A 24874-nucleotide genomic window follows, 5' to 3' on the forward strand; every position below is an offset into this window, starting at 1 on the left:
CGCCTCCATGGGTTCCCCCAAGACATCGTCTCTGATCGGGGACCCCAATTCGTCTCAGCTGTGTGGAAGGCGTTTTGTCGCCTTATCGGATCCACCTGCAGCCTCTCCTCTGGCTACCATCCCCAGACCAACGGTCAGGTGGAGAGGGCCAACCAACAGCTGGGACGATACCTGCGATGCTTCGCGTCCGAACACCAACGCACTTGGCCCGGGTTTCTCCTGTGGGCAGAGCTGGCCCACAACCTGCAAATCTCCTCCGCCACCGGCCATAGTCCCTTTGAGATCTGCCATGGATATCAGCCCCCCATCTTCACGCACCAGGTGCCTGCAGGTGGGGTCCCCTCGGCCCGTCAGATGATCCGCGGTTGTCGAAAGGCCTGGAAATCGGCGCGGTCGGCCCTCCTCATCGCCTCCCGAAGGATGTCCACCCAGCACGATCGCCGGCACCCTCGTCGACTGCACTTCCGAGTGGGACAGAGGGTGTGGCTGTCCACCAAAGACCTACGTCTCAGGACTGAGTCACACAAGCTGTCCCCTCGATACATCGGACCATTCCGGATCCTCAGTCGGATCAACCCCCTCACATACCGTCTCCAACTCCCTCCTGCCATCCGTGTCCATCCAGTCTTCCATGTCAGTAAACTCAAACCCTTTGTCCGATCCTCGCTTCATCCTCCTGCTCCGGATCCGCCACCGCCACGCATCGTCGACGGGGGACCCGCCTACACTGTGGAGCGCATCATTGCCTCGCGCCGCAGAGGTCGGGGGGTCCAGTACCTGGTGCATTGGACCGGCTATGGACCAGAAGAACGGTCTTGGATCCCGAGTCGTTTCATCCTGGACCCGTCTCTGGTGGCTGAGTACCGGCAGCGTACCGCCGCCGCTCCGGGGCCGTCGGGGGTCGGCCCTGGAGGGGGGGGGTACTGTCACATGATCCCATCATGTGACCGGGAGTAACACGGAAACGAGGTAACGTGACTCCTATATATTAGGCTGGAGAGCAGCTGCCAATTGCTCAGTCATTGAATGACGCACGCCATTCGACTCGGCTCCGAAAACCCGCTCCCAGTAAGACCGTACCTGTCCTCTATGTTCTCCTGATCCACGAACTCCTTCCTGTAACCCTGTCCTGCCCTGTCTTGTGTCTTAATACGCGAACGACAACATCAGTGTGGTGTTGCGGCTCGCGCCGTCCCCGTTCGCAGATTAACGTGGAGGAACTTACCTGCCTCCCTGCGTCCCACCGCACTGAGGTCTCTCGTTTCCTCCTACACGCCTCTCTCGTTCTGGTCCAGGTTCGCGTTACAATATGTTGATCGAGCCGCGCTAAGAGCCTTCTTATAGTTAAGTAGGCTCTCCTTCCACGCTATTCGGAATATGTTTAATTTACTTTGACGCCATTTGCGTTCTAATTTCCGGGCGGTCTTCTTAAGCGAGCGCGTGTGATCATTATACCAAGGAATTAAGAGCACATATGTCTCACCACCGCTCTGCCTACTTGTCCTTCAGTGGGCGCATAATGCCCCCCTGGCCGTTCACCCGGGATGGCAATGCATTCTGTCCACTGTACGCAGCACATTCTGGCGGCCCAACCTTGCAGCTGTCGTCATGGCGTACATAGCACCTTGTCCCACCTGTACAGCCCATAAAGCAGACAGCCAAAGACCCCAATTGGCCATGGAGCGGTTTGTGGCAGAGGCGCTTCAAAACGGCACCATCCGCCCCTCGTCGACTGCACTTCCGAGTGGGACAGAGGGTGTGGCTGTCCACCAAAGACCTACGTCTCAGGACTGAGTCACACAAGCTGTCCCCTCGATACATCGGACCATTCCGGATCCTCAGTCGGATCAACCCCCTCACATACCGTCTCCAACTCCCTCCTGCCATCCGTGTCCATCCAGTCTTCCATGTCAGTAAACTCAAACCCTTTGTCCGATCCTCGCTTCATCCTCCTGCTCCGGATCCGCCACCGCCACGCATCGTCGACGGGGGACCCGCCTACACTGTGGAGCGCATCATTGCCTCGCGCCGCAGAGGTCGGGGGGTCCAGTACCTGGTGCATTGGACCGGCTATGGACCAGAAGAACGGTCTTGGATCCCGAGTCGTTTCATCCTGGACCCGTCTCTGGTGGCTGAGTACCGGCAGCGTACCGCCGCCGCTCCGGGGCCGTCGGGGGTCGGCCCTGGAGGGGGGGGTACTGTCACATGATCCCATCATGTGACCGGGAGTAACACGGAAACGAGGTAACGTGACTCCTATATATTAGGCTGGAGAGCAGCTGCCAATTGCTCAGTCATTGAATGACGCACGCCATTCGACTCGGCTCCGAAAACCCGCTCCCAGTAAGACCGTACCTGTCCTCTATGTTCTCCTGATCCACGAACTCCTTCCTGTCACCCTGTCCTGCCCTGTCTTGTGTCTTAATACGCGAACGACAACATCAGTGTGGTGTTGCGGCTCGCGCCGTCCCCGTTCGCAGATTAACGTGGAGGAACTTACCTGCCTCCCTGCGTCCCACCGCACTGAGGTCTCTCGTTTCCTCCTACACGCCTCTCTCGTTCTGGTCCAGGTTCGCGTTACAATATGTTGATCGAGCCGCGCTAAGAGCCTTCTTATAGTTAAGTAGGCTCTCCTTCCACGCTATTCGGAATATGTTTAATTTACTTTGACGCCATTTGCGTTCTAATTTCCGGGCGGTCTTCTTAAGCGAGCGCGTGTGATCATTATACCAAGGAATTAAGAGCACATATGTCTCACCACCGCTCTGCCTACTTGTCCTTCAGTGGGCGCATAATGCCCCCCTGGCCGTTCACCCGGGATGGCAATGCATTCTGTCCACTGTACGCAGCACATTCTGGCGGCCCAACCTTGCAGCTGTCGTCATGGCGTACATAGCACCTTGTCCCACCTGTACAGCCCATAAAGCAGACAGCCAAAGACCCCAATGCCTCCTCCATCTACCACGACTCCATCTCCCCTGTTCTCACGTATCCATGGATTTCATCACCAGACTTCTGTGCTCCCAGGGCATGACCACAATAATGGTCCTTGTGGATTCTCAAAAGCAGCCCAGTTCATCGTCCTCCCAGGATTACTCTCCTCTGCACAGACAGCTGACATTCGGACTCCCTAAGGACCTCTTGACTGACCAAAGCCCCCAGTTTGTTGGCAGGTTCTGCCGTCACTTCTGGGGACAACTGGGGGTGTCGGTTTAGTCTGAGTGGATCAACCAGGAGGTGGAGACATACCTGCGGTGCTAGCTCTTCCTCACGGTGCTAGCCCGAAACCACCACTGTTCATCCTCCATGAGGCGATCCCCCTTCGAGGTATCCAGCGGCCAACAGCCCACCTGGTTCCCCTCAGTTAGCACAGACGGACCTTACCTTCCTTCTGTCAACAACTGTCTCGGCCAGCTCCAAAGAATCTGGATCCAGGTACATCAGGCCCTCGAGTACAATGCAGAACGTATGAAGAAGCAAGCAGACCGTCGGCAACAACGGGCATGTGACAGCAACAGACGACGGCAACCCGGAAGCAATGGAGGACGGGGTTAACACACACTGAATAAAAGCCGGGCAGCCATCTTGGGGGCTTATTCTTTGAGTTTAATTCAATGATGCTAGCCTTCTACTGACACACTGATCTCTCGATTTACGACCCTTTTGCCCAAACTAACCACAAAGATTGCCTTCTCTCTTCGGCACCCCTTTTCTCTCAGTCAAAGGCCAGCACAAGCTCCCACTCACCAGGCGCCTCCCTCCACCACGCCTCCCACCAGCCAGCCACTACCCCAGCATCCATGGAGCTCACCTCCTTCCCAGTCACCGGATCTGAACCGATGCCTGCCTGTGCGCCCCCGAACTCTGGCAGTGACACTTCCATTAAAGTCTAGGGTTGCAAAAATATTTGAAATTGCAGGTCTGGCTTAGATTCAAGAAATATTTCAGCCCTAAAATAAACACACACATACATTTTTTATGGTCTTGAGTTAATGATTTGGACTGGAGTTTGGCCAGCAACTTGTGACTCGGAATATGATTAGAGACAGGATAGAGGAGTAGCCTTATGCCCTTCATTTGAAGATCCCTAGCTGTATTTTACACAAGGCAGACAGTGCTCTCACTGTTTGTGTTGGCTCCATCATCCCGATTCTGGTTCTTCATGGCAATCTCGGCCCGCAGGGTGGTGATTTCCAGCTCATATTCCTGAGTTGTAGCACGTAGCCGCAGCAGCTCTGCCCGTAGCCGGCACAGCTCCTCCTGCAGGCTTGCTATATCATTCTCCCGCTCTGCAGCTGCCTCCTCCGCAGCCTGCTGCAGAGCTATTACCTCCTCCTGAGCCACCCGGAGCTCCTCCTGTGCCTCCTGTATCTCACTTTCCTTCTCCTCCTCCAGACTGTCCATCTCCTCCTGCACTGATCGCAGCTGGGCTGAACGGGAGAGCAAAGGAAAAGCACTTGTCTTATTAGTTCAAGCATTATAAAATAAATAATAATCAGCCATACATTGTATCATCATCAGTGGCAAATGTGTGTTTCATCAATTTTATTTTGTTGATTAGTTGACAACAGTAGCTGTCCCAACTTGAGATGGAATAGATGGTGCTGAGGAGCAATTAGTGTAAAAAATCCTCCACCCAAAGATTAAAACAAGTATTTAAATTGTATAGTAAATCATGTCAGATGTGCAGGGTTTATCCTCATATGGTTGACTAATATCCATTTGTAATGACTGTATTGTTTAGAATTGTCTGTATTAGAGTGATTATAATGAGGCTGCAATGAACATTTGTGAAAATAACCCAATAAAGTTATTATTGCAGACCCCTTTTTCTCACAATGCAATAGGTCTGAGAAAATGAGCAAAAAAACTACTTTTGGAGCCAACAGCCTATTTGGAAATTCCTTTGAGTTGTGTGAAAATTGACAATGTGGAATAGAGGTCTAGGTTTGCGGGTGTTGTTTACTCCACTCTTTCATTTCTAATACCCTTTCTCATAGTCCCCCCCTCACACAGGACATGAAGTGTATCATGATCATGCAGATATCTGTTACCTTGTAGTCTCTGTATCTGCTTGGTGAAACTCTCTGCCTGATGGGCACTGGCTAGTCGCTCATCCTCTAAAAGTCCTGCATATTAGACATAGGTAGTGAGAAAAGGAATCAAATTGGAGACAGTAAAAGATGAAGTTGGCTTGACATCTGAGTCATGTCCCAGTCATGTCCATTGAATGACTCCAGCAATGTGGTGTGAGTGTGTTTGTGTGTGTGCGTGTGTGTGTCTAGTGACTCAGCAGAAAATGTTCAAATCCATGAAAGGGACAGCTGGGAATGTTCAGGCATTATGCCGGTCTGAGATTCAGGACTCCCGTCTACTACCGGAGTCTAAAGGGCTGCAGCTGTCACACGCACAAACACACGTATTCTACAAATACATCAATCACTTCACCAAAACTCATATACTCCTAAACACACATTCCAAGATATAAACTATTGTCATCATACACACATTTAACACATATATACCTGCCTCCCACTGTGCCTACAAGCATTAAAAGATATACCAACAGATATATAAAAATACTCATTATATATCTTACTTCTAAACTACAACACATACTGCTTATTTGTTTTTCTGTCTTCTTTAATCAATTCTAATTTTAGTTTGTCTGTGATATATTTTTGTATTTAAATATATTTATAGTGTAGTTTCTGTTTTAGATCAAATCGTTTTGAATAACAATACAGTATAAGATGAAATCTGACAGTCAAATATATTTGTAACTGAATTAAGGTACTTAATTTTGTTAATAAAAAATATATATCCATTTCTATTATAATTGTTCTGGAGCTATGTTGGTACATACTCCTACATGTAATTTGTTTGGACTGAAAGATGAACTCATTAAAACTGCCAAGAACGTGATGATGGTTGTCACATATGTATCAGTCCAACATTGTTCTGAATATCATGCCCACACACACCTTGCAGCTCGTGAAAGCTCTCCTCATGACGTTGTGAGACTTCACGTGCCTCCTCCAGCTCCAGGAGGAGCTGCAGCACCTGGGATCTAAGCTCCTCCAGCTCGTCTTCCTCTGTCACTCCTCTCTCCTCCCTCTCTTCCTGCTCCTTTTCTTCTTTTACTTCCTTTTCCTGTGCCTCCTCTTCCTGTCCTTTTTCTCCATTTCCCATGTCCTCCACTTTTTCCTCTTTGTCATCATTCTCCTCCAGAGATTCTCTCTCTTTGGCAGTCAGCTCCTCCAACATTCTGGGCATTTCTGCTTTCAGATCACAGATGTCATCTGGGGAATCAGCAGAAAAATAGAAAGAGGAGCTTTTGAAAGAGAGTTCAATTGATATGTAAAACGAATACTTTTGATTTATGCAGCATCACAATACATATCCCATGATGAACAGATCTGATTGGGCTCAGTCGCTTGAGTCCCATTGTTCTGACATAGCAGCGATTCATGTGGCATGATTGTGCCAATCACTCATGTAAAGAGGGCAGGGAATTTCCATAAACAGGTGAGTTATTTACTCTCACCAGACATTAGGCTTTAATAACCACAGAAACTAATTTCTCTAGAATTACAGACTGGTGGTCTAGTCTAGAACGTAAGAATGTGCTTTTTAGCTTCTGACCATGTCTGGCCTGAAACAATCCAATGTCTATTCTGTGATCCTGTAAAAAAATACCAGTGTTCCTCCACCCACCCCCCGACAGTGTTGAATGTGGCCACCTGCATGTGGTTAAGATGCACCTAATAATGATACTATAACTACACCGTGTCAGATTTGTGTCTTAAAGTAGTAATCTAAAGTAGTCTTTAGGTCAAATCTATACAGTACCAGAAAATGACAATTTTTCAGATTCAAAGGATGAGAAATGTGAAGAATATCAAGTTCCCTTTTCCAGGATTTTAAATGTGAGAAGACAGATTATCGATGAACTCCCATAGGGATGACTTCTACCATGGTCTTCTCACAGCACCCACTAAGAAAAATACTAAACAGCATCAACTCAGCCGCATCAGATCTTACAAAAACTTAAGGAACCACCCATATCAGTCCAGTTCATCACATAGGCTTCTTGTCACCTGTAGAACTGAACAGAATGGTGATGCAGTGTTTAGGCTGGTTTATGAATCAATTAATGGATTAGGCCTGAAGTAACTCATTAAAGTTCTAAGATCCTTTAATACTATACTATAATATACTATATTATATAAATACTATACTATAATTTACTACACTATAAAAGTGGAGGTGGGGTGATTCAATTAGTTTCCTCGCTGTGTTACGATGTTTAATTGAGAAGCCAGCAGAGAGGAGTCTGAGGAGACAGGGTTGATTTTAACAGGTTCTTGTTTGTGAATCACAGCTGTGTTTCCAAACCAACCCCTTGGTCATTTATTTCTTCTCTCTCAGCTCACACCTGCTGTCTGGGTATGGGGGAGGTCTCATTAAAATGTTCCCCTTTAATGCGCTCACTAGTCTCCCCAGAGACTCATGGACCTGCACCCACCTTGTCTTAAATTAACACATATAGGTTCATGCACATCTATTCTCCCATATGAGAAAAACAACATACATACACACAGGCCTGCTGATAAACAAATTACCCAGTCATGGGAACTGTTTCCATGGAAACGGTCAGATTTACTGTAACACAATATGTGAGCACCATCTAGTGCTCAAAGCAGAAATATAAGAGAGCTTGTAAACTGGGAATTAGCTTAATAAGTCAATAAGAGCAAGAGAGGTCTGGCATGGAATCTCCAGTCATTCAGCCTGCCGTTGCCCTTCCATTCCTGTCTGTCATCATCAAGGTCCTGACTGAGGCGCATGTCTGTCTATAAATAGACCTCCCCTCATCCTCCCTTCACTCCCTCCTTCTCTCCACCCTTTAGCAATAGACTGTTTGTCATAGGCTGTGTTGTCAGGGCAGGTTGCTAAAAAATGGTAAGGCTCTATTTACTCCTGCTTCACTCCCAATCTCCTACAAACATGCATGCACACAAGCACGGTCACATTTGTCCTTAAACCTTTAAATTGTATGAATGCTAATACATGAATTCAGTATTTACATATTTACGTATTGATAAAATGATACATGTGAACAGACTAGTTGGTGGTGAACTGTTTTGATGAGAAAAATGTTAACGGCTGTGATGCCACCGGGTCTGTGCTAGTTTCAAAAGAGCATCACTGTGTTGGCAGACACGGTGCCATTCAGATTAGATGGATTTATTTAAAGAGCAACTGTAGCACTGTGCCCTCATAAAGTGTGGCATGTGTGTGTCTGTGTAGTTTTGTAGTCATTGCATTAATAACATGTAATAATAAGGTTTTTAGGGGTTAACCAATTGAAAATATGCATAAAATGGTGCCAGTACAGACAGTACAGATGACCCACAATCCTGACAACAGTGAGCCCTTCTGCTGTGGGTCTGATGAGAAGATTCATCTTTTTAATCCTCTTCGAACAGATGCCTTTGGCAGATTAGCGCACTTCTGTCGTATGTGTGTTGGAGTGTCTGTGACCTGATCACACTACTATGTAAAATATTTACTCTGCCACATACAGTACAGGCACGTTTGGACACACCTTCTCATTCAGTCTGTTTTCTTTATTTTCATGACCATTTACATTGGTATATTCTCACTGAAGGCATCAAGACTATGAATGAACACATGTGGAGTTATGTACTTAACAAAAAAAAGGTGAAATAACTTAAAACATTTCAGCTGAAATGTTTTTCCAAATTTCTTGAAGGAGATCTCAGAGGTGTTTAGCACTTGTTGGCCCCTTTGCCTTCACTCTGCGGTTCAGCTCACCACAAACCATCTTCATTGGGTTGAGGTCCGGTGACTGTGGAGGTCAGGTCTCCACTCTTTGTTAAGTACATAACTCCACATGTGTTCATTTATAGTTTTGAAGCCTTCAGTGAGAATTTACCAATGTAAATAAAGAAAAAACATTGAATGAGAAGGTGTGTCCAAACTTTAGGCCAGTACTGTATATATATCTGTAAAACAGTTCAACTTCATTCTGCAACTCTGCAGAAACTCACTGAAAAACCTTTGACTTTTTGTGAAATTCAAAGCCCGAGGATGGAATTTCCCTGACGTTTCAAGTTTCTCCTAATGCTCCTGGTACAACATACCAAATGACTAAGAGGACTAGACTAGACACATTAATGTCACATCTATAGGGCACAAGGCTAAAATAAATGTGAAGCTTACAAACGCACAAAATAATTAAATTATAAGATAAGAAAAAAACGAAAAAGTTTATTTATTTATTTTTTTCGTAATAAACACCCAGATATTTGCCACTGATATGCTGGCTCATCTACAATTTTATTCACCCTGTTACAATGTCCCAGAAAACTGGGACTCACTGAGGGTGAGTATCAATGTAACGCCATAGAGTCCATGGCGCCTGTCATGGCTGCCCACTGCTCACTTAGGTGATGGTTAAACGCAGAGGACATGTTTCTTTGTGTGTAGCATGGTGCTCTCTAGTGGAGGAGGCACTGATGGAGACACCCTTGGCCAGTTTGAGAGGCAACCCCAGGTCAGTTGGAAAGCAACCCTATGTTTTCATGGACAGACAGACCCACAGGATCCACATTGCTGAAAAGTATCATTTGCACATCTTCTCACCAGCAGTTTAAATAAAATATTTATAAGGACTGACACCCCCATCATATTTGAGGTGTGAATTAATTTCTCAAAAGTAGGGATTGAAAAAGCAACATTAAATCAGCATGTACTACAGAGATGAGTAATTATAAGATTGCGAGCAGAGGCACAACGAGGGATTGGAGAATTGTCCAGGGAGATTTTAAGTTCCTTTTGTGTGGAGGAATCAGGTATAGCAGGGATAGCAGTTTGGTTTTGCTGGGGTTGAGTTTCAGATGTTGTGCTGTCAGGATGAGATGACAGACAGGCAAGCAGAGATTTTGGTTGACATGTTTACATCTGATGGCGGAAAAGAAAAAAATAATTGGGTGCATAGGAGTGATAGGATAACCCTTGCAAAGATATTACCTCACCAAGAGATTTGGTAAAGGGAGAACAGAAGAGGGCCAAGTTCGGAGTCTTGAGGAACAACAGTGGAGAGTTTGTGAGGTGCAGATGTGGTCTTCTTTTATGTCACCTGATTAGATATATCCTTCAGATAGGAAGCTATCCACTACCCTGCCAAACCACTAATTCCCAGACTCCTAAGGATGGGTCTTGTTGGAGAGTCTTGTGGTTGACTGTGTCAAATGCTGCTGAAAGGTCCAGAAAGATTAGCACTGAACAGAAAAAAGCAAGTTTCTGTTGAAACCAGACTGATTTGGGTCCTGAAGGTTGTTCTGAGTAAGGTAGGTAGAGAGCTGATTATAAATGTTACATTCTAGGATTTTTGAAAGAAAGGGTAAGAGATAGACAGGTCTATAATTGGAGATATCAGAGGGATTGGCAGATTTCTTGAGAATTGGGGTGATTATGGCCTTTCTGAAGACTTTTGGGATGAGACCAGATGTTATGGATTTATTAAAAATAGATGTGATGAAAGGGAGGGGGCCATGAGCGATAAAATGAAGCATTGTAGAAGGAATTGGATCCAGTGAACAGGTGGTTGAGCTGGATGAAGGGGGATCTCATCTGATGGCAGAGAAGTGATCCAATGAGGAAGATGGGGAATCCTGGATATTAAATAGAGGTGGATCTGTGGTAAATGACTGACAAAGGTGTTAAATTTTTTTGTAAAAAAAAATGTTGGCAAAGTCATCAGCAATTTTTGAGAATAGAGCTGGGGGAGTTGGTGGTTTGAGTAGAGAGGAAAAGATGCTGTGTAATTTGTGGGGATCCATGATGCATGAGTCCAATTTATTTTTGTAAATGTTTGTTTTAGCAGAAGTTACTTCAAACTGAGAATTCTTAAGAAGAATGTTTTGATTAGTTGGCCAATTTACAATTTACAGTTGGTCAATTTTACAATTTACATTTATGTGGAACTTTGCACCTTCACATTTACAGCATTTTTTACATTTACAGCATTCACCTTATTAAATATATTTTAATGTGTTTCTTTGATGAACATAGACAAATGTAAACTTTTTAAATTTTATTAAAGTAGATGATTCAGAGGAAGATAAAGCAGGCAAAGTCTGGAACCACTGGTCTGCATTAATTTTAAGTCTCCCATTCGGGACCGCGACCACGACATGTTATGGCTGATGCAGTGCGCCACTGTGGCCCATGTGTGACTGTGTGCGATTTTGTATCTGCTCTCTCGTGGCCAGATCTGCCATGATAGAATACGATGACTCTTATTGTTCTTAATTACGGCGGTTTCTTTTACCACCCAACCCCCTGCCCCCCATCATCACCTACAAGCACTCTCACACACATAGAAATAAAAAACATATTAAGAATTATATATTACCATATTTTATTGCAAAATCTGTTGTCGGAACCATACCGAATTTAACCAGATAACCGTGTGAAGGGCTTTGATCTTTTCTTGTCTATCTTCCATTGGTGTTAATTTTGCACTCCAGTATCAACACCTATTCTCCAACCTGAGGATTACCACAACGTAAATTAAAAGAAACTTTAGTGCACAGATTTGGTTTGTATTTTTTCTGTGATTTTGCACAACTCAGACATAACAGCAGACCACTCAGTGCAGACAGTGAAATGTGGTTTCTGCATTTAACCCATCCCCTGAGGGAGCAGTGGGCAGCCATGACAGGTGCCCGGGGAGAAGCGGGGACATTGCTTTTGCTCAGTGGCACCTTGGTCGGGATTTGAACCAGCAACCTTCTGACTATGGGTCTGTTTCCTTACCCATTAGGCCACCTCTGCTCCCCTTTAGACACATGTGAAACTTCAGCCCAGCTGCAAATGGTGTGATAGAATTAAGAGTACACAACGATGCTGAAGTTAGCTCCTTTATTTGAACTCTCTGTTCCACCTTACATTTTTGCTCAGCGGGTGAGAAGACTGCAATACAATTTATTTTACAGTAAACTGTCCATATTCATCATCACCATACACAGATTTAAAAGCCTGCCGAGCAGAATTTAATGTAGAACTGACAAATCGAAGAAGGAGCTACTTCAGTGTCATGTTTTATTTTTATAAACTGGTTATTAGATGCTGCTCCAGCCAGCCAGAGAATCTCCTGCCACCCCCTTACTCTGTGGCCCTTACTCTCAACAAACGGGAAATAGAAAACCAACCAGTGGCCATGCAATCATGATGCCATATAAAATAAATAATTTTGCCCGGCTTCACACCCCCACTACGATGTTGCCATTTCAAAAACAATGTTACATTGTAGGGATACAACAACGAATCGATTGGCAACGAATTTCCTAATCGATTTGTTATTAAAAAAAAAACTTTATTTGATCGTGGAGCGGAGCGAACACACTCGGTCTCTCTCGCGCACAGATGCTAGCAGAGTTTGGCGCCTCATAGACAGCAAAAATAAAAAAAAACGAGCGGAGGTAGAGGAAAGATACATGGCGGAGGCAGAGAAATCTGCGCGAAAATATGCTAAAGCGACATGGCACGGCACGAGAGCACCACGGCAATGATCCAGCACCTGAAACGCATACATGTTGGAGTGTTTGATGAGGAAGAAGGGAGTTCAGCAGCAGGGTAAGTCGCTACAGAATCCTACTTTTGTTCCGTTTTGAATTGAGGAACGTAATGTCCCTGATGCTGGTGTTTAACTCGCCGCGGAGGAGAACTAGACAGGGACTTACAGCGCCACCCCAGAAAGCTAGGACCACCCCAGAAAGCTAGGATGGCCAATTGGTATGCCAATGAACCAATGAAGCGTCATTGGTTCATTGGCATACCAATTGGCCATCCCACACACTCTGCGCGTCAGCCCTGTGTTCCACGTTTCCCTCCTCCGTAAAGCTCACTCCTCGCCTCTGCAACCCCCCTGTCTCTAGCGCCGTCTCCACGTCAGGTTGACGGCTCTCTGGCCTACACGGTCCGTCGCCTTCTGGATGTACATCGGCGGGGCCGCGGCCTGGAATATCTGGTGGACTGGGAAGGATATGGGCCGGCGGACCGGTCTTGGGTTCCCCGGTGGGATATCCTGGATCCTGCCCTGCTCCTGGACTTCCACGACCGACACCCTGATCGGCTGGGCCCGTCAGGTGCCGGGCCATGGAGGGGGGGGCTCTGTCACAGCCAATACACCTCCAGCCCACCAGAGAGTGCCAGACCAGCCAGGGAAACGGCAACCCGGAAACGGAAGTGAGAGCAGGCAGCGGCAAGTATAAAAACTAGGTGACACTGAGGAGACACTGCCCGGTCTTTGACGAATTTATTTCCATAGATGCCAGCCTTATTTTCCCACGCCCGACTGATTTATATCCATGACCTTTGCCTGTCCCCGACCTAGAACTTTGCCTGCCCCTCTTGTGACGATGATCTCTAATCGGATTCTCCAGTGTGAGCCCAACATTAATGGGCTGCACTACCTTGCCCAGTGTCAGGCAGTTCTAACAGCTGGATAGTATAGAAAATGGCTCCTGAGTGCGGAGCTTATCTCTGTGTATGTCAGTAAATAATCATGACAGCAGTTGCAAATTATTCTATATATCTATGCAAGATGCTCCAGCCTGAGATATAGCTGTGTCTGAATACATGTCCTTTTCACTCATATACACACTATAGATTCAACATATTGCTTCTGTTGCACAACACAGGTAAGACAGTAAGAAAGGGCGAATGCAATTTGCTGCATTGTCTAATCATATCCACGTCTTCTGGACTGGACTGCACTTTCTCAGCTGTCTGACCTTGCAGATCAGTACCCTTGCTGCCATTATCAGTTACGTTATCTTTTTTGACAACCTTATCAGTTATCATTCCCTTCATTCCTTATGCAAACGTTTGCCATTTCTCAGAACACAAACACAACTGTGCAAAAGTCTAAATACTTTGTTCATATTTCCAAACATGCAGAGTCAGTCAATTCAATTTTGTCACTAGTAAAAGAAACCTTTTCACAAGTGCTTTAAGACTTTTATATTTTCAACAGCACCTTAATGCAGAAATATAATGTATAATGTAAGAGAGTAGACACAAAAATTAAATGTTTATGTTTCCTCAAAATAAATGCTGTAACTGTGAATTGCTAAATGGTAAACATTAAATGATGCATTGGTACAGTCACAATGCATGTATACTATATTAAACTGAAAATGTCCTTTTAATTCAAGTACAAATGTGTTATTCCTGAATGGGCATGCATGATGAGGAATGGGGATGCTCATGTGCTGCAAGAAAAGGTGCATGAGGCGCATGTTCTACTTCTCCTCACATATGTAGCAGGGTGGTAGTAGCTCCCTGTCCCTATAACAGAATCATGATATTTTTTAATCATAGTTTTAATTCATAATGCAAGTGGGCACAACTTTTTTGTACTCCAACTTTTTTTTTGTAAAATCCACACCATGCATGTTGTTTTAGGACAATAATATATTGAAAAAAAGTGAAAGTGAAGTGATTGTCATTGTGATACACAGCACAACACACAGTGCAAACAACGAATTGTGTCCTCTGCTTTTAACCCATCACCCTTAGTGAGCAGTCGGCAGCCATGACAGGCGCCCAGGGAGCAGTGTGTAGGGACAGTCCTTTCCTCAGTGGCACTTCAGTGGGACATTGAAGGATCAGGATTCAAACCGACAACCTTCTGATTACAGGGCCGCTTCCTTAACCACTTAAACAACAATAAAAATGGTACACAGTTGCTCTCCAACCATGTGCACTGTCATCAGCACAAAATATGTCTGATAAACGATGTCTGAGAAATTTGCCATTGCCCCTGATTTGTTACAACAACTCGACTACTGACAAGAACTACTGATTGTAAGCTACTCTGGATAAGGGCATCTGAGATTTCTGAAAATGTACATGAAATGCTTGCACACAAACCAGTTTTTCTTGCATGTGTACATCAAATGCTTGTGCATACATTACTTTTTGTTACATATGAAAAGCTTTCAGATAAATCAGCCTTTGCAGATCCTTGTAAACAGGTCACACACACACTAATTTGGACCAAGCATAGCATTGTTTTTGGCAGGCCCACCCAGCTTTCTTAATGAAAAAAAAAAAGTGGTATGTGCGCAAGCATTTCATTTACATTTGTGAGGAGAATGCAACACGTGTAAACTGTTTTTCATATACAGGGAATGCAGAATTATTAGGCAAATTAGTATTTTGTCCACATCATCCTCTTCATGCATGTTGTCTTACTCCAAGCTGTATAGGCTCGAAAGCCTACTACCAATTAAGCATATTAGATGATGTGAATCTCTGTAATGAGAAGGGGTGTGGTCTAATGACATCAACACCCTATATCAGGTGTGCATAATTATTAGGCAACTTCCTTTCCTTTGGCAAAGTGGGTCAAAAGAAGGACTTGACAGGCTCAGAAAAGTCAAAAATAGTGAGATATCTTGCAGAGGGATGCAGCACTCTTAAAATTGTAAAAAACTTCTGAAGCGTGATCATTGAACAATCAAGCGTTTCATTCAAAATAGTCAACAGGTTCGCAAGAAGCGTGTGGAAAAACCAAGGCGCAAAATAACTGCCCATGAACTGAGAAAAGTCAAGCGTGCAGCTGCCAAGATGCCACTTGCCACCAGTTTGGCCATATTTCAGAGCTGCAACATCACTGGAGTGCCCAAAAGCACAAGGTGTGCAATACTCAGAGACATGGCCAAGGTAAGAAAGGCTGAAAGATGACCACCACTGAACAAGACACACAAGCTGAAATGTCAAGACTGGGCCAAGAAATATCTCAAGACTGATGAAATGAGAGTGAGTCTTGATGGGCCAGATGGATGGGCCCATGGCTGGATTGGTAAACGGCAGAGAGCTCCAGTCCGACTCAGACGCCAGCAAGGTGGAGGTGGAGTACTGGTTTGGGCTGGTATCATCAAAGATGTGCTTGTGGGGCCTTTTCGGGTTGAGGATGGAGTCAAGCTCAACTCCCAGTCCTACTGCCAGTTTCTGGAAGACACCTTCTTCAAGCAGTGGTAAGGAAGAAGTCTGCATCCTTCAAGAAAAACATGATTTTCATGCAGGACAATACTCCATCACACGCGTCCAAGTACTCTACATCGTGGCTGGCAAGAAAGGGTATAAAAGAAGAAAAACTAATGACATGGCCTTCTTGTTCACCTGATCCGAACCCCATTGAGAACCTGTGGTCCATCATCAAATGTGAGATTTAGAAGGAGGGAAAACAGTACACCTCTCTGAACAGTGTCTGGGAGGCTGTGGTTGATGCTGCACGCAATGTTGATGGTGAACAGATCAAAACACTGACAAAATCCATGGATGGCAGTGTCCTTGCAAAGAAAGGTGGCTATCTTGGTCGCTGATTTGTTTTTGTTTTGTTTTTAAATGTCAGAAATGTATATTTGTGAATGTGGAGATGTTATATTGGTTTAACTGGTAAAAATAAATAATTGAAATGGGTATATATTTGTTTTTTGTTAAGTTGTCTAATTAGGCACAGTAATAGTCACCTGCACACGCAGATATCCCCTTAAAATAGCTAAAAATAAAAACAAACTAAAAACTACTTCCAAAAACATTCAGCTTTGATATTAAGGAGTTTTTTGAGTTCATTGAGAACATGGTTGTTCAATAATAAAATTATTCCTCAAAAATACAACTTGCCTGATAATTCTGCACTCCCTGAATGGCCTAGGGGGCCTCATAAACGTGTTGTACATTTGAACATTTCAACTGAACTTATTCTGTAAGACTTTAAATAGTCACATGAGAAATGTAAATATGAAATGTAAATATGAAGTTTCGGGGGCAGTGGTGGCCTAGCGGTTAAGGAAGCGGCCCCGTAATCAGAAGGTTGTCAGTTCGAATCCCGATCTGCCAAGGTACTACTGAGGTGCCACTGAGCAAAGCACTGTCCCCATACACTGCTCCCCGGGCGCCTGTCATGGCTGCCTACTGCTCACTCAGGGTAATGGGATAAATGCAAAAACAAGGTCAAAAACTGTTCATAAATAAACCATATATCTGGTTTCTATTTGGTTTTCTATTTGAAGATCGATATGAAATCTGTGCACATACTGTGTACTACTATAGATTCAGCAACAGATTTCAAACCCATTTAGAATCAAGACCATCTTTAAACAATCATCCAAAATGACCTAACTGGTTGAAACACTGGGGACGCCTCTGATACTTAATACATCAGTCACCTCACAAGCAAAGGGTCCGTCTTGTGGGTGTAGGACTCAGCATGCATACCTTATTGTAGTGAGAGCACTCAGACAATCTGCTGCTCCTGAAACACAACAGATTAACACAGTTCTATGATCTTATATGATAACAGCATTTTACCACAAGCAAATTTGCTAATGAGTCTAATGAGAACCCAAACGAAATTGGGAGAGTCCATGCCATTTGGCAATGCAGAAGTGACAGTTAGCTGGATAATTTAACAATGTCAGCAGTGTCAATAAATACAGGTTCCTTTTCCTGCACATTCCAAACCCAAAGTACCAACAGAATACAAAAATTCTCACACAAAATTCATACACACAACAAAATGAAACAATCCACTTTCTTTCTTTCTTTAGGCTAGTGTCTTCAGGGTACTTTAAAATTGTAACAGAGGAAAAACAATTAATACTCTCTGCGCTGAGGTCTGGCCAACAGATGGTCAACAGTGTTAACCACTTCCTGAATGTGTAATAATGAGCATTTAGAGTATAATAGAGCAATATAATATGCAAGCGAAGTGAGAGCATAAATAAAAGTTAGCATGCAGAATATAGGAATAATTAGCAGTATTTTGTGACAGTACTTTTAGAATGACTAGAATAGAATAGTTCTCAGTCTCACACAATCCCTCCTAAAAAATTAGCATTCAACATAACAAACTCAGCTCACTTCGCTTAACTGATATGATATTTATATTCTGCAACAGGTCTCCAGAACACTTTACACTGTGAATGACTCATCTTCCGATCTGTCTGCCCAATTGCAACTTACCCAGAAAAGCATCATAGAAAGCTATCACCCTTGTTAGATATCTATGGGGTGCTGTTCTGAAAATATGTTTCCTGTGTTTTTTGTGTCTTATTTGTTTATGTCTGATGAGATTTGATATGTTGGATTACTGGTTACATACATCTTGTAGTCAATATTGGTAAATTTTTATTTCCATTTGCATACTACTACCAAGGGTGTTAGTAGCCTAGTGAGAAACACACTCGCCTATGAACCAGAAGACCTGGGTTCGAATCCCACTTACTACCATTGTGTCCCTGAGCAAGACACTTAACCCTAAGTTGCTCCAGGGTGACTGTCCCTGTAACTACTGATTGTAAGTCGCTCTGGATAAGGGCGTCTGATAAATGCTGTAAATGTAAATGTAAATGTAAATGTAAATACTGGAAAGTGTACTGGAAAGTGCCTACTGATGGGTTGCCATAAAGCTTCTTGATTTTCTAGCACTTCTTATGCATAAAAATTAAACTTGGACTATCGTCATATGACTGCTTTACAAGTGCCTCCACAAACCAATTCAATTCTAGTTAACCATCCTCCAACTCTAGACACAGCCATCAACCAAACCATTTATACACAATATTATAACATAATAACTTAATCTTTAAAATACATTAACACTGTCCTCAGAAACATGCTGGGAAGATTTGTGCCGTGTAACACCATCTCTGTGTAGAGGCAGGTAAATTCTCATTTCGCAAGACCTGTTTAGACCAGCTTCCAATTGTAATTAATCAGGAACTTCTGCAAAGAGGGTATGTGAAAGTGAAGTGAAAGGCAGTCTTAATGTCACTATCTTTGTGGGCACAGTTTGGTGAAGGGCCTTTTCATTTACATTTACATTTACATTTATGGTATTTATCAGACGCCCTTATCCAGAGCTACTTACAATCAATAGTTACAGGGACAGACCCCCCCCTGGAGACACTCAGGGTTAAGTGTCTTGCTCAGGGACACAATGGTAGTAAGTGGGATTTGAACCTGGGTCTTCTGGTTCATAGGCGAGTGCATTACCCACTAGGCTGCTACCACCCCAGTGGTAGTTCTAGACTGTCCCCAGTACACAAAGGAAGAACCAACTCCAGTTTCAAGTCTGTGTGTTGGATTGCAATGTTATGCACAAGATATTGAGAAAGAAGCCTGAACAGACCACCATCCTTCCAGTGAGAACATTTGCCAAGGATCACTCCAAGAAATTGTGTCTGTTTCCCACTATAACAGGAACATCTCCTGGTCTCACACCTTCCCCTCAGCCAGATATCAAGGTCCAACTTTGGAGTACGTGGTACATTCTGCTACATTTTGCTACATTCTGGTCTCTGTGGTGGATCATTTTCCTAACTTGTGCAATTTCTTCCTTCTGTCTATTCTTCCAAATGTATTCAGTGTCACAGTTCTGGGTTTCAGGCAGTCCAGAATGTGTCTCTCATCTATAGACAGCAACCTGCCCAGACATAATCTGGAGAGGGATTAGCTGGTTCAACCTCTCCTTGACTCCCAGATACACTGCCTAATGCAACCTGCTGTAGCCATGTGGAGCTCATTCCATCAACACATTTAAACTCGCAGGACCTGAGTCCAACTTGGAAACTCTAATGTGAGAGTCTTCTTAAAGAAACAGGGTGTCATCTCTTGAGGAGTATTCTGCATGCTCCTCCACATCTTCACCTCCACATCCACTGTCTCTGCAGCACCAGTCTGTGCTGTTATTTGTCTTTGGTGAGGTGTGATAAAAGAACAATAAAACCACTATACCACTATACAGAAGAATTTGGATTAAGTAAAATCTAATTTAAGTCCTTCAGAGCAGACATCATGGCGCGTGTGTGTGTGTGCGTGTGTGTGTGAGATATATATCAGATTTCTTCTGCATTGTGGAGAACCATAAATTATTCACACCAGCCCAGCTTACTCCATCTTTTAAGCACTGTTTAAAAGAAATCGGGAATGGAAGACAATAACACTTCATTGCTCCACCTTAACCACTCTCAACCCTTTCCACCTTTAATTCCAACAAAACAAACAATATTTCGTTGAAAAACCACACACTCCACCCAATGTTTCCGTGGAGATTATGCCCCTGCTAGATTTTCATATGCTCATAAAATACCCATTCACCTTCTGCAGAACAAATGTTCCCCTTCAGAGCAGCAATATGATCACAACATAAACATGTTCATGTCCCAGTTATTATAGGGTTGTTATGAGGAGAGACAGAGCAATGCTTAGGTCTGACTATTCACTGCATCTCATGGAAGAATGCCTTTTTTTCTTTCACTCTTTTTAAAGAAATAAAGATGGTGAGCCACCTGGGTGCAACTCAGGAGCTTTAGCATTATCCCATTAGAAAAGTATTACAAAGCCTTTATCTAGTACTGCAGAAAATATTCTGCACCACGAAAAGGAATGACAAAAGGTTTCAATATAATCTGATAAAAGATTGTATGGGTCTCCAGGTGTGTGCCTTTGTTTTTGTGCATGTGGATGTTTCTATTTTATCTGCGCAAATGGCACAGTAAGCCAGTTGAATATTTTATATTTGGCTTTGAAAAACACTCAGGAAGGGGAGCATAGGGAAACAGAGGAAAGCAGGAGGAAAAAGGTGCCAACAGGAAGCAGGAGAGAAGAAGAGAGTGGAAAGGCTGACAGTATATTGAATGTCACGGAGTCAGAAGCCAGGAAAGCTATGGAAGAGCAATGAACTCTTGAAACATTTCTAAATGGTCACTTGATAAAAATCCATTATCAAGACATAGCAGCATACAATATAATATGACAAAATGTAAGAAATGGTGCTAATCAGCAAATTCTGAAAGAATGACTTCAATAAATTGTCTGCACGTTGATGACAAGATAGCAACATTATTTTGATCATTTTAAACTTGGTTCTTTTAGCATTACAACCTTAATTAGGCATATGGCATCATTATTAACATTATTTATCAGCGGCACTGAAATGCTGTCATATCCACTGTATCAGTATAATACTTTTATATTTTATATACTTCATCCAGAAAAAAATGTATATTAAAAATGCTTACAAACTCAGCTTTGTTTATCTTGTGAATGAAGGCATTAGGTTAGGACACACAGTGACTGGCTGACACTCTCACCCTTCTTTCTAATCCACAAATAGACCCGTACACAAACCCCACACCAACAAACTCACCTGCAGGCTCCATGACCTCCTCAATGACCGGTGGCAGACGCAGTCCGCAGTCCATGGTTGCTGTGGTAACGGGGTGTGCTGTTGGGGTTGGATGAGGTGGGAGGGATGTTCACACACTCAGAGGCACAGCAGTCTGTGATGAGTATGTTGTTGGTAGGCAGAGACTCAGCGGCAAACGGCTGCCAGGACACACTGCACAAACACAAATGCGCCCTCACGCACACACACACACACAGTCAGATCACCAGTGCTCCTTAGACCCTGCACAGAATGTGGCTTACAGAATGTGGCCGTGGCTTCTCCATCCTGAAGGACAAAACACATGTGCACACATGAGAAACGTACTACATCAGATTATGCCTCAATTTAGCTCTAGTCTGTCATGCTCTAGCCTTTCTCTCTCTATTGCCATCTTCCCTCGCTCCGTGCCTTTGTTTTTCTTCATTCAAGCTGAATAATCAGCTCTCCTCACTGCCCATCATGGATCTCATTAATTTGACCACAGATCCAGCGCTGGTGCGGTCTGTAACATAAAACACAAAAACATGCACATGCCTTGGTGTGTTTACCTTTAACCAGGTCCAGAATCTGCAGCTCACAGGGGTTGACGTCAAATTCTCTCGCAGCCCACAGCTCATTTCCTTCTGTGGTTCACCCTATATCCTCCCTTCCCTACCTGCTCTCTCCCCCTCCCGCCCTCCCTCTCCCTCTCTCTCTCTCTCTCTCTCCCTTAGCAGAACAGAAGTGGTCTATTATTTCCAAATAAGTGGTTTTGTCACCTTCTCTGCATTTCTCCCTTTGACTTTACTGCTCTTACTTTTTTCTTTTCTGCCCTTTCAACACAGTATCATCACTTTGATTTTTCATGAAGAGCTCGGATACTGTGAAGGATTATACCACCCTAGCTAGATACTAACTACTGACTGATGTCCTGACAATGTATACAAAATATATGGCACTCATTTGCATGGTTCTAGAAGGAAGCTCTATCTAGAGATTCTTATAAAGATTACTGAATAAAACGGAGGTCCAAATTCTAATGAAGGTGTATTATTGTATACCATAACCCCACTTTTGGTAATAGCCTAGCGGGTAACACACTCGCCAAAGTCACTCTGTAAGTCGCTCTGGATAAGGGGATTGGTTAAATGGCAGAAATATATAAATGACTGAGGAGGATTGAACTCATCCTCACACACAACATTGCATTATTCATAGAGTCGCAACATTTTCTGATTTGAAGTTGCATACAGAGGTAATGAGCCTCTACAGAATGAGTCTGAAAGTTGAGTCATGGCAACTGGACTTTCTTTCTGCATCAGCTTTGTCAATCAGATTAACTCAACTCAGAAAAATTCACATGGAGGTCTACAGAATGAACTTTTCTCACCTTAAATGTTACATGTATATGTATATGTTATTTGAGTTTCTCATACATAATCTGAAATGCTTTATATAATACAAAACATACAATATAGTGTAATGCAAATCATGTAGGATTTGCATTCTCCAATATCATTTAAGAAAGCATCCCCGGGTAAAGCTGCCTTACTGTGAACGTGCAAACAAGTTAGTGTCCCCTTGTGGTGTTCAAAAACAGCTAAAATAAAATAGTGATTAAAATATAGCTTTTTCTTATTGAGTAGGGCACTCTCTGGTCTCTAATGTCATTATCTTTTGTATTAATGATTATTAACTACAACAATGTTAAATCATAACAAATACAGTCTTACAGTCCTTTGTCGACTCTATATATATCTGTACTTTTATTGCCTACACTTCCACAGGAAATACATACAAATTTGAATGAGAAGTTTTACACAGACAACTAGCCACACCAGAGAGACCCTTTTGCCTACCCTCAAGTTTTTAAAATGGAACAGTTAACTTAAAGTCATAGTACTACTTTACAGTGTTGCTAGGCAACCATAGTCCACTAGATTAGGTCTTAAATAGGCCAGTTGCTCACAACTTTACAAGGCGATACAATGCAGTAAAACACACAACAGGCATATTGGTTTCATTTCAGCACAAGTTTATTCTGTTTTGAAGAGGTTGATGACAGCATACTGCAGTGTTATAGAAGGGAGAAAACATGTTAACACAAATGACATAATATGTATTGCATGAACCAAAACCATTTGGGTGTTCTATATAAGGACACTGACTAGTGACATTCATGCCTGGCACCGGAATATGCCGCAAATCTGTGAGAAGAGCTGCAGTTGTAGGATTGCATCTGTGTTATTAATATTCAATGTCTGTCAGAGGAAAGAAGATTTTGTGTTAAAGCCCCACTAAAATAGAGGATGCTTTTTGTCATTACACGAGACACGAGGTCCCAGTGGTGGTGGTCCCATAGATCCCAGTAGTGTTGGCTAATTTGTTAAATATGTTCCTGTCAACTGAAGCGCAGAGAACTATTTGACAGTAGAGCTTAGACAGGTTGATCCTCCTTACCCTGCAAGACACAGTTTTCACCCAGATGCTCCAGACTACACAGGCATACTAAAATGGAATGGAGGATGGAGGAAACAAAAAATATGTATATTAAAGAGTTTTGTTCCATTGTTACTTGAAAGCTGCTGTGTGTTGACCTGAATAATAGGAAATAAACAGAGAAGACCAGTATTTCTGATGGCATGCTGAAGAGTTGGAGGTGAAGGCTAGTTATTACTGTCACCACAGGAGCTGTCAGGAGGCAGTGTCCATGTGTTTGCCTACTGGGATTGGCATTGGCAGCCTGCTCATGATCCCTTCTGTCTTGGCCCGTTGAGAGCTAAGCACATGAGGCTTTCAGGGACAAGCCAGTATAATTCCAGGGTGTGACAATGTTTAGCATCACACATAGCTTTAGCATCTTATACACCAAAGACAATGCACAGCAGGGTCCTGTGACAATCTGAAAACATATCCGAAGCCCCAGACCAAAAATCTCTTTAGGTTTTGAAGCTGAGGGAGGAAAGAAGGATAGGCCAAGGATTTACCTCAAGGATTTTTGGTAAAAAATTTACCTCAAAGGCTACTGCTTTGGGTTTGTTGACAACAGGTCAGAGACTAAACCAGGGAGATATCAATGTCCCTGCACACCTAATCCAGCCACAATTCTGGCACATCCAGTACATCCAGTGTTTGAGGTGGGCAGCATATTCCTGGAGGAGCAACCACTGATTTTCGCTAGAGAACATACCTTTGTTTGGTTCGATCGAACGTTTAAATAAGATTTTTGTTATACCCAGGAAATCAGTCCATGTCTTATTCTTTGTAAAATGGTTGTTTTCACATTCTGTCTCTTCTGTCTTGTATAATTTAATTAGACACTATAATATTTACAGCATGTTTGTGCAAAAATAAAGAGGAATCGAACCTTTATGGAAGCATGTGGAATGAAGCAGTGTCCTCTAGCGTCCAAAGAGCAGACCTGCAGCTCATTCGCACTGGTGGCGAATCTGTGATATTAAAAACTGTTTACCTATTTTTTTATTTACCAAGCAATATAAACTGAATGTCAGTTAACAATATAAATATTTAAATATAGGTGTTATTATATATTGCTTACGAGTTACCTAAAACTGTTAAAGAATATTGTTGAATCGGTTGGTTTGAAACCGGTGATTA

General features: G+C 43.4%; 1 protein-coding gene across 8 annotated transcripts in view; it reads right to left on the bottom strand.

Moving 5' to 3' along the window:
- The window catches only part of ccdc136b (coiled-coil domain containing 136b), a 46165-nt gene extending 24226 nt beyond the window's left edge, over positions 1-21939 (bottom strand). For 3 of the 8 annotated variants that reach the window (XR_003742538.1, XM_028954451.1, XM_028954449.1), the window contains exons 1-5: positions 21826-21939; positions 21257-21562; positions 5985-6302; positions 5055-5129; positions 4125-4430 (exon numbers count right to left, since the gene is read on the bottom strand). Coding sequence is in view for 7 of the 8 variants with exons in the window: in XM_028954451.1 (XP_028810284.1) it covers positions 4125-4430; positions 5055-5129; positions 5985-6302; positions 21257-21311 (754 nt within the window). In the remaining variant the exon portion in view is untranslated. Of the gene's footprint in view, positions 1-4124; positions 4431-5054; positions 5130-5984; positions 6306-9801; positions 9935-10064; positions 10227-17322; positions 17360-21256; positions 21563-21825 lie in introns of those variants that run through there. The other 5 variants (XM_028954453.1, XM_028954452.1, XM_028954454.1 and 2 more) reach the window with 5 other exon arrangements.
- Between the last annotated feature and the right edge of the window lie 2935 nt (positions 21940-24874).

Source organism: Denticeps clupeoides, chromosome 15 (genome assembly GCF_900700375.1).
Source record: "Denticeps clupeoides chromosome 15, fDenClu1.1, whole genome shotgun sequence".
NCBI classification, from domain to species: Eukaryota; Metazoa; Chordata; class Actinopteri; order Clupeiformes; family Denticipitidae; genus Denticeps; species Denticeps clupeoides.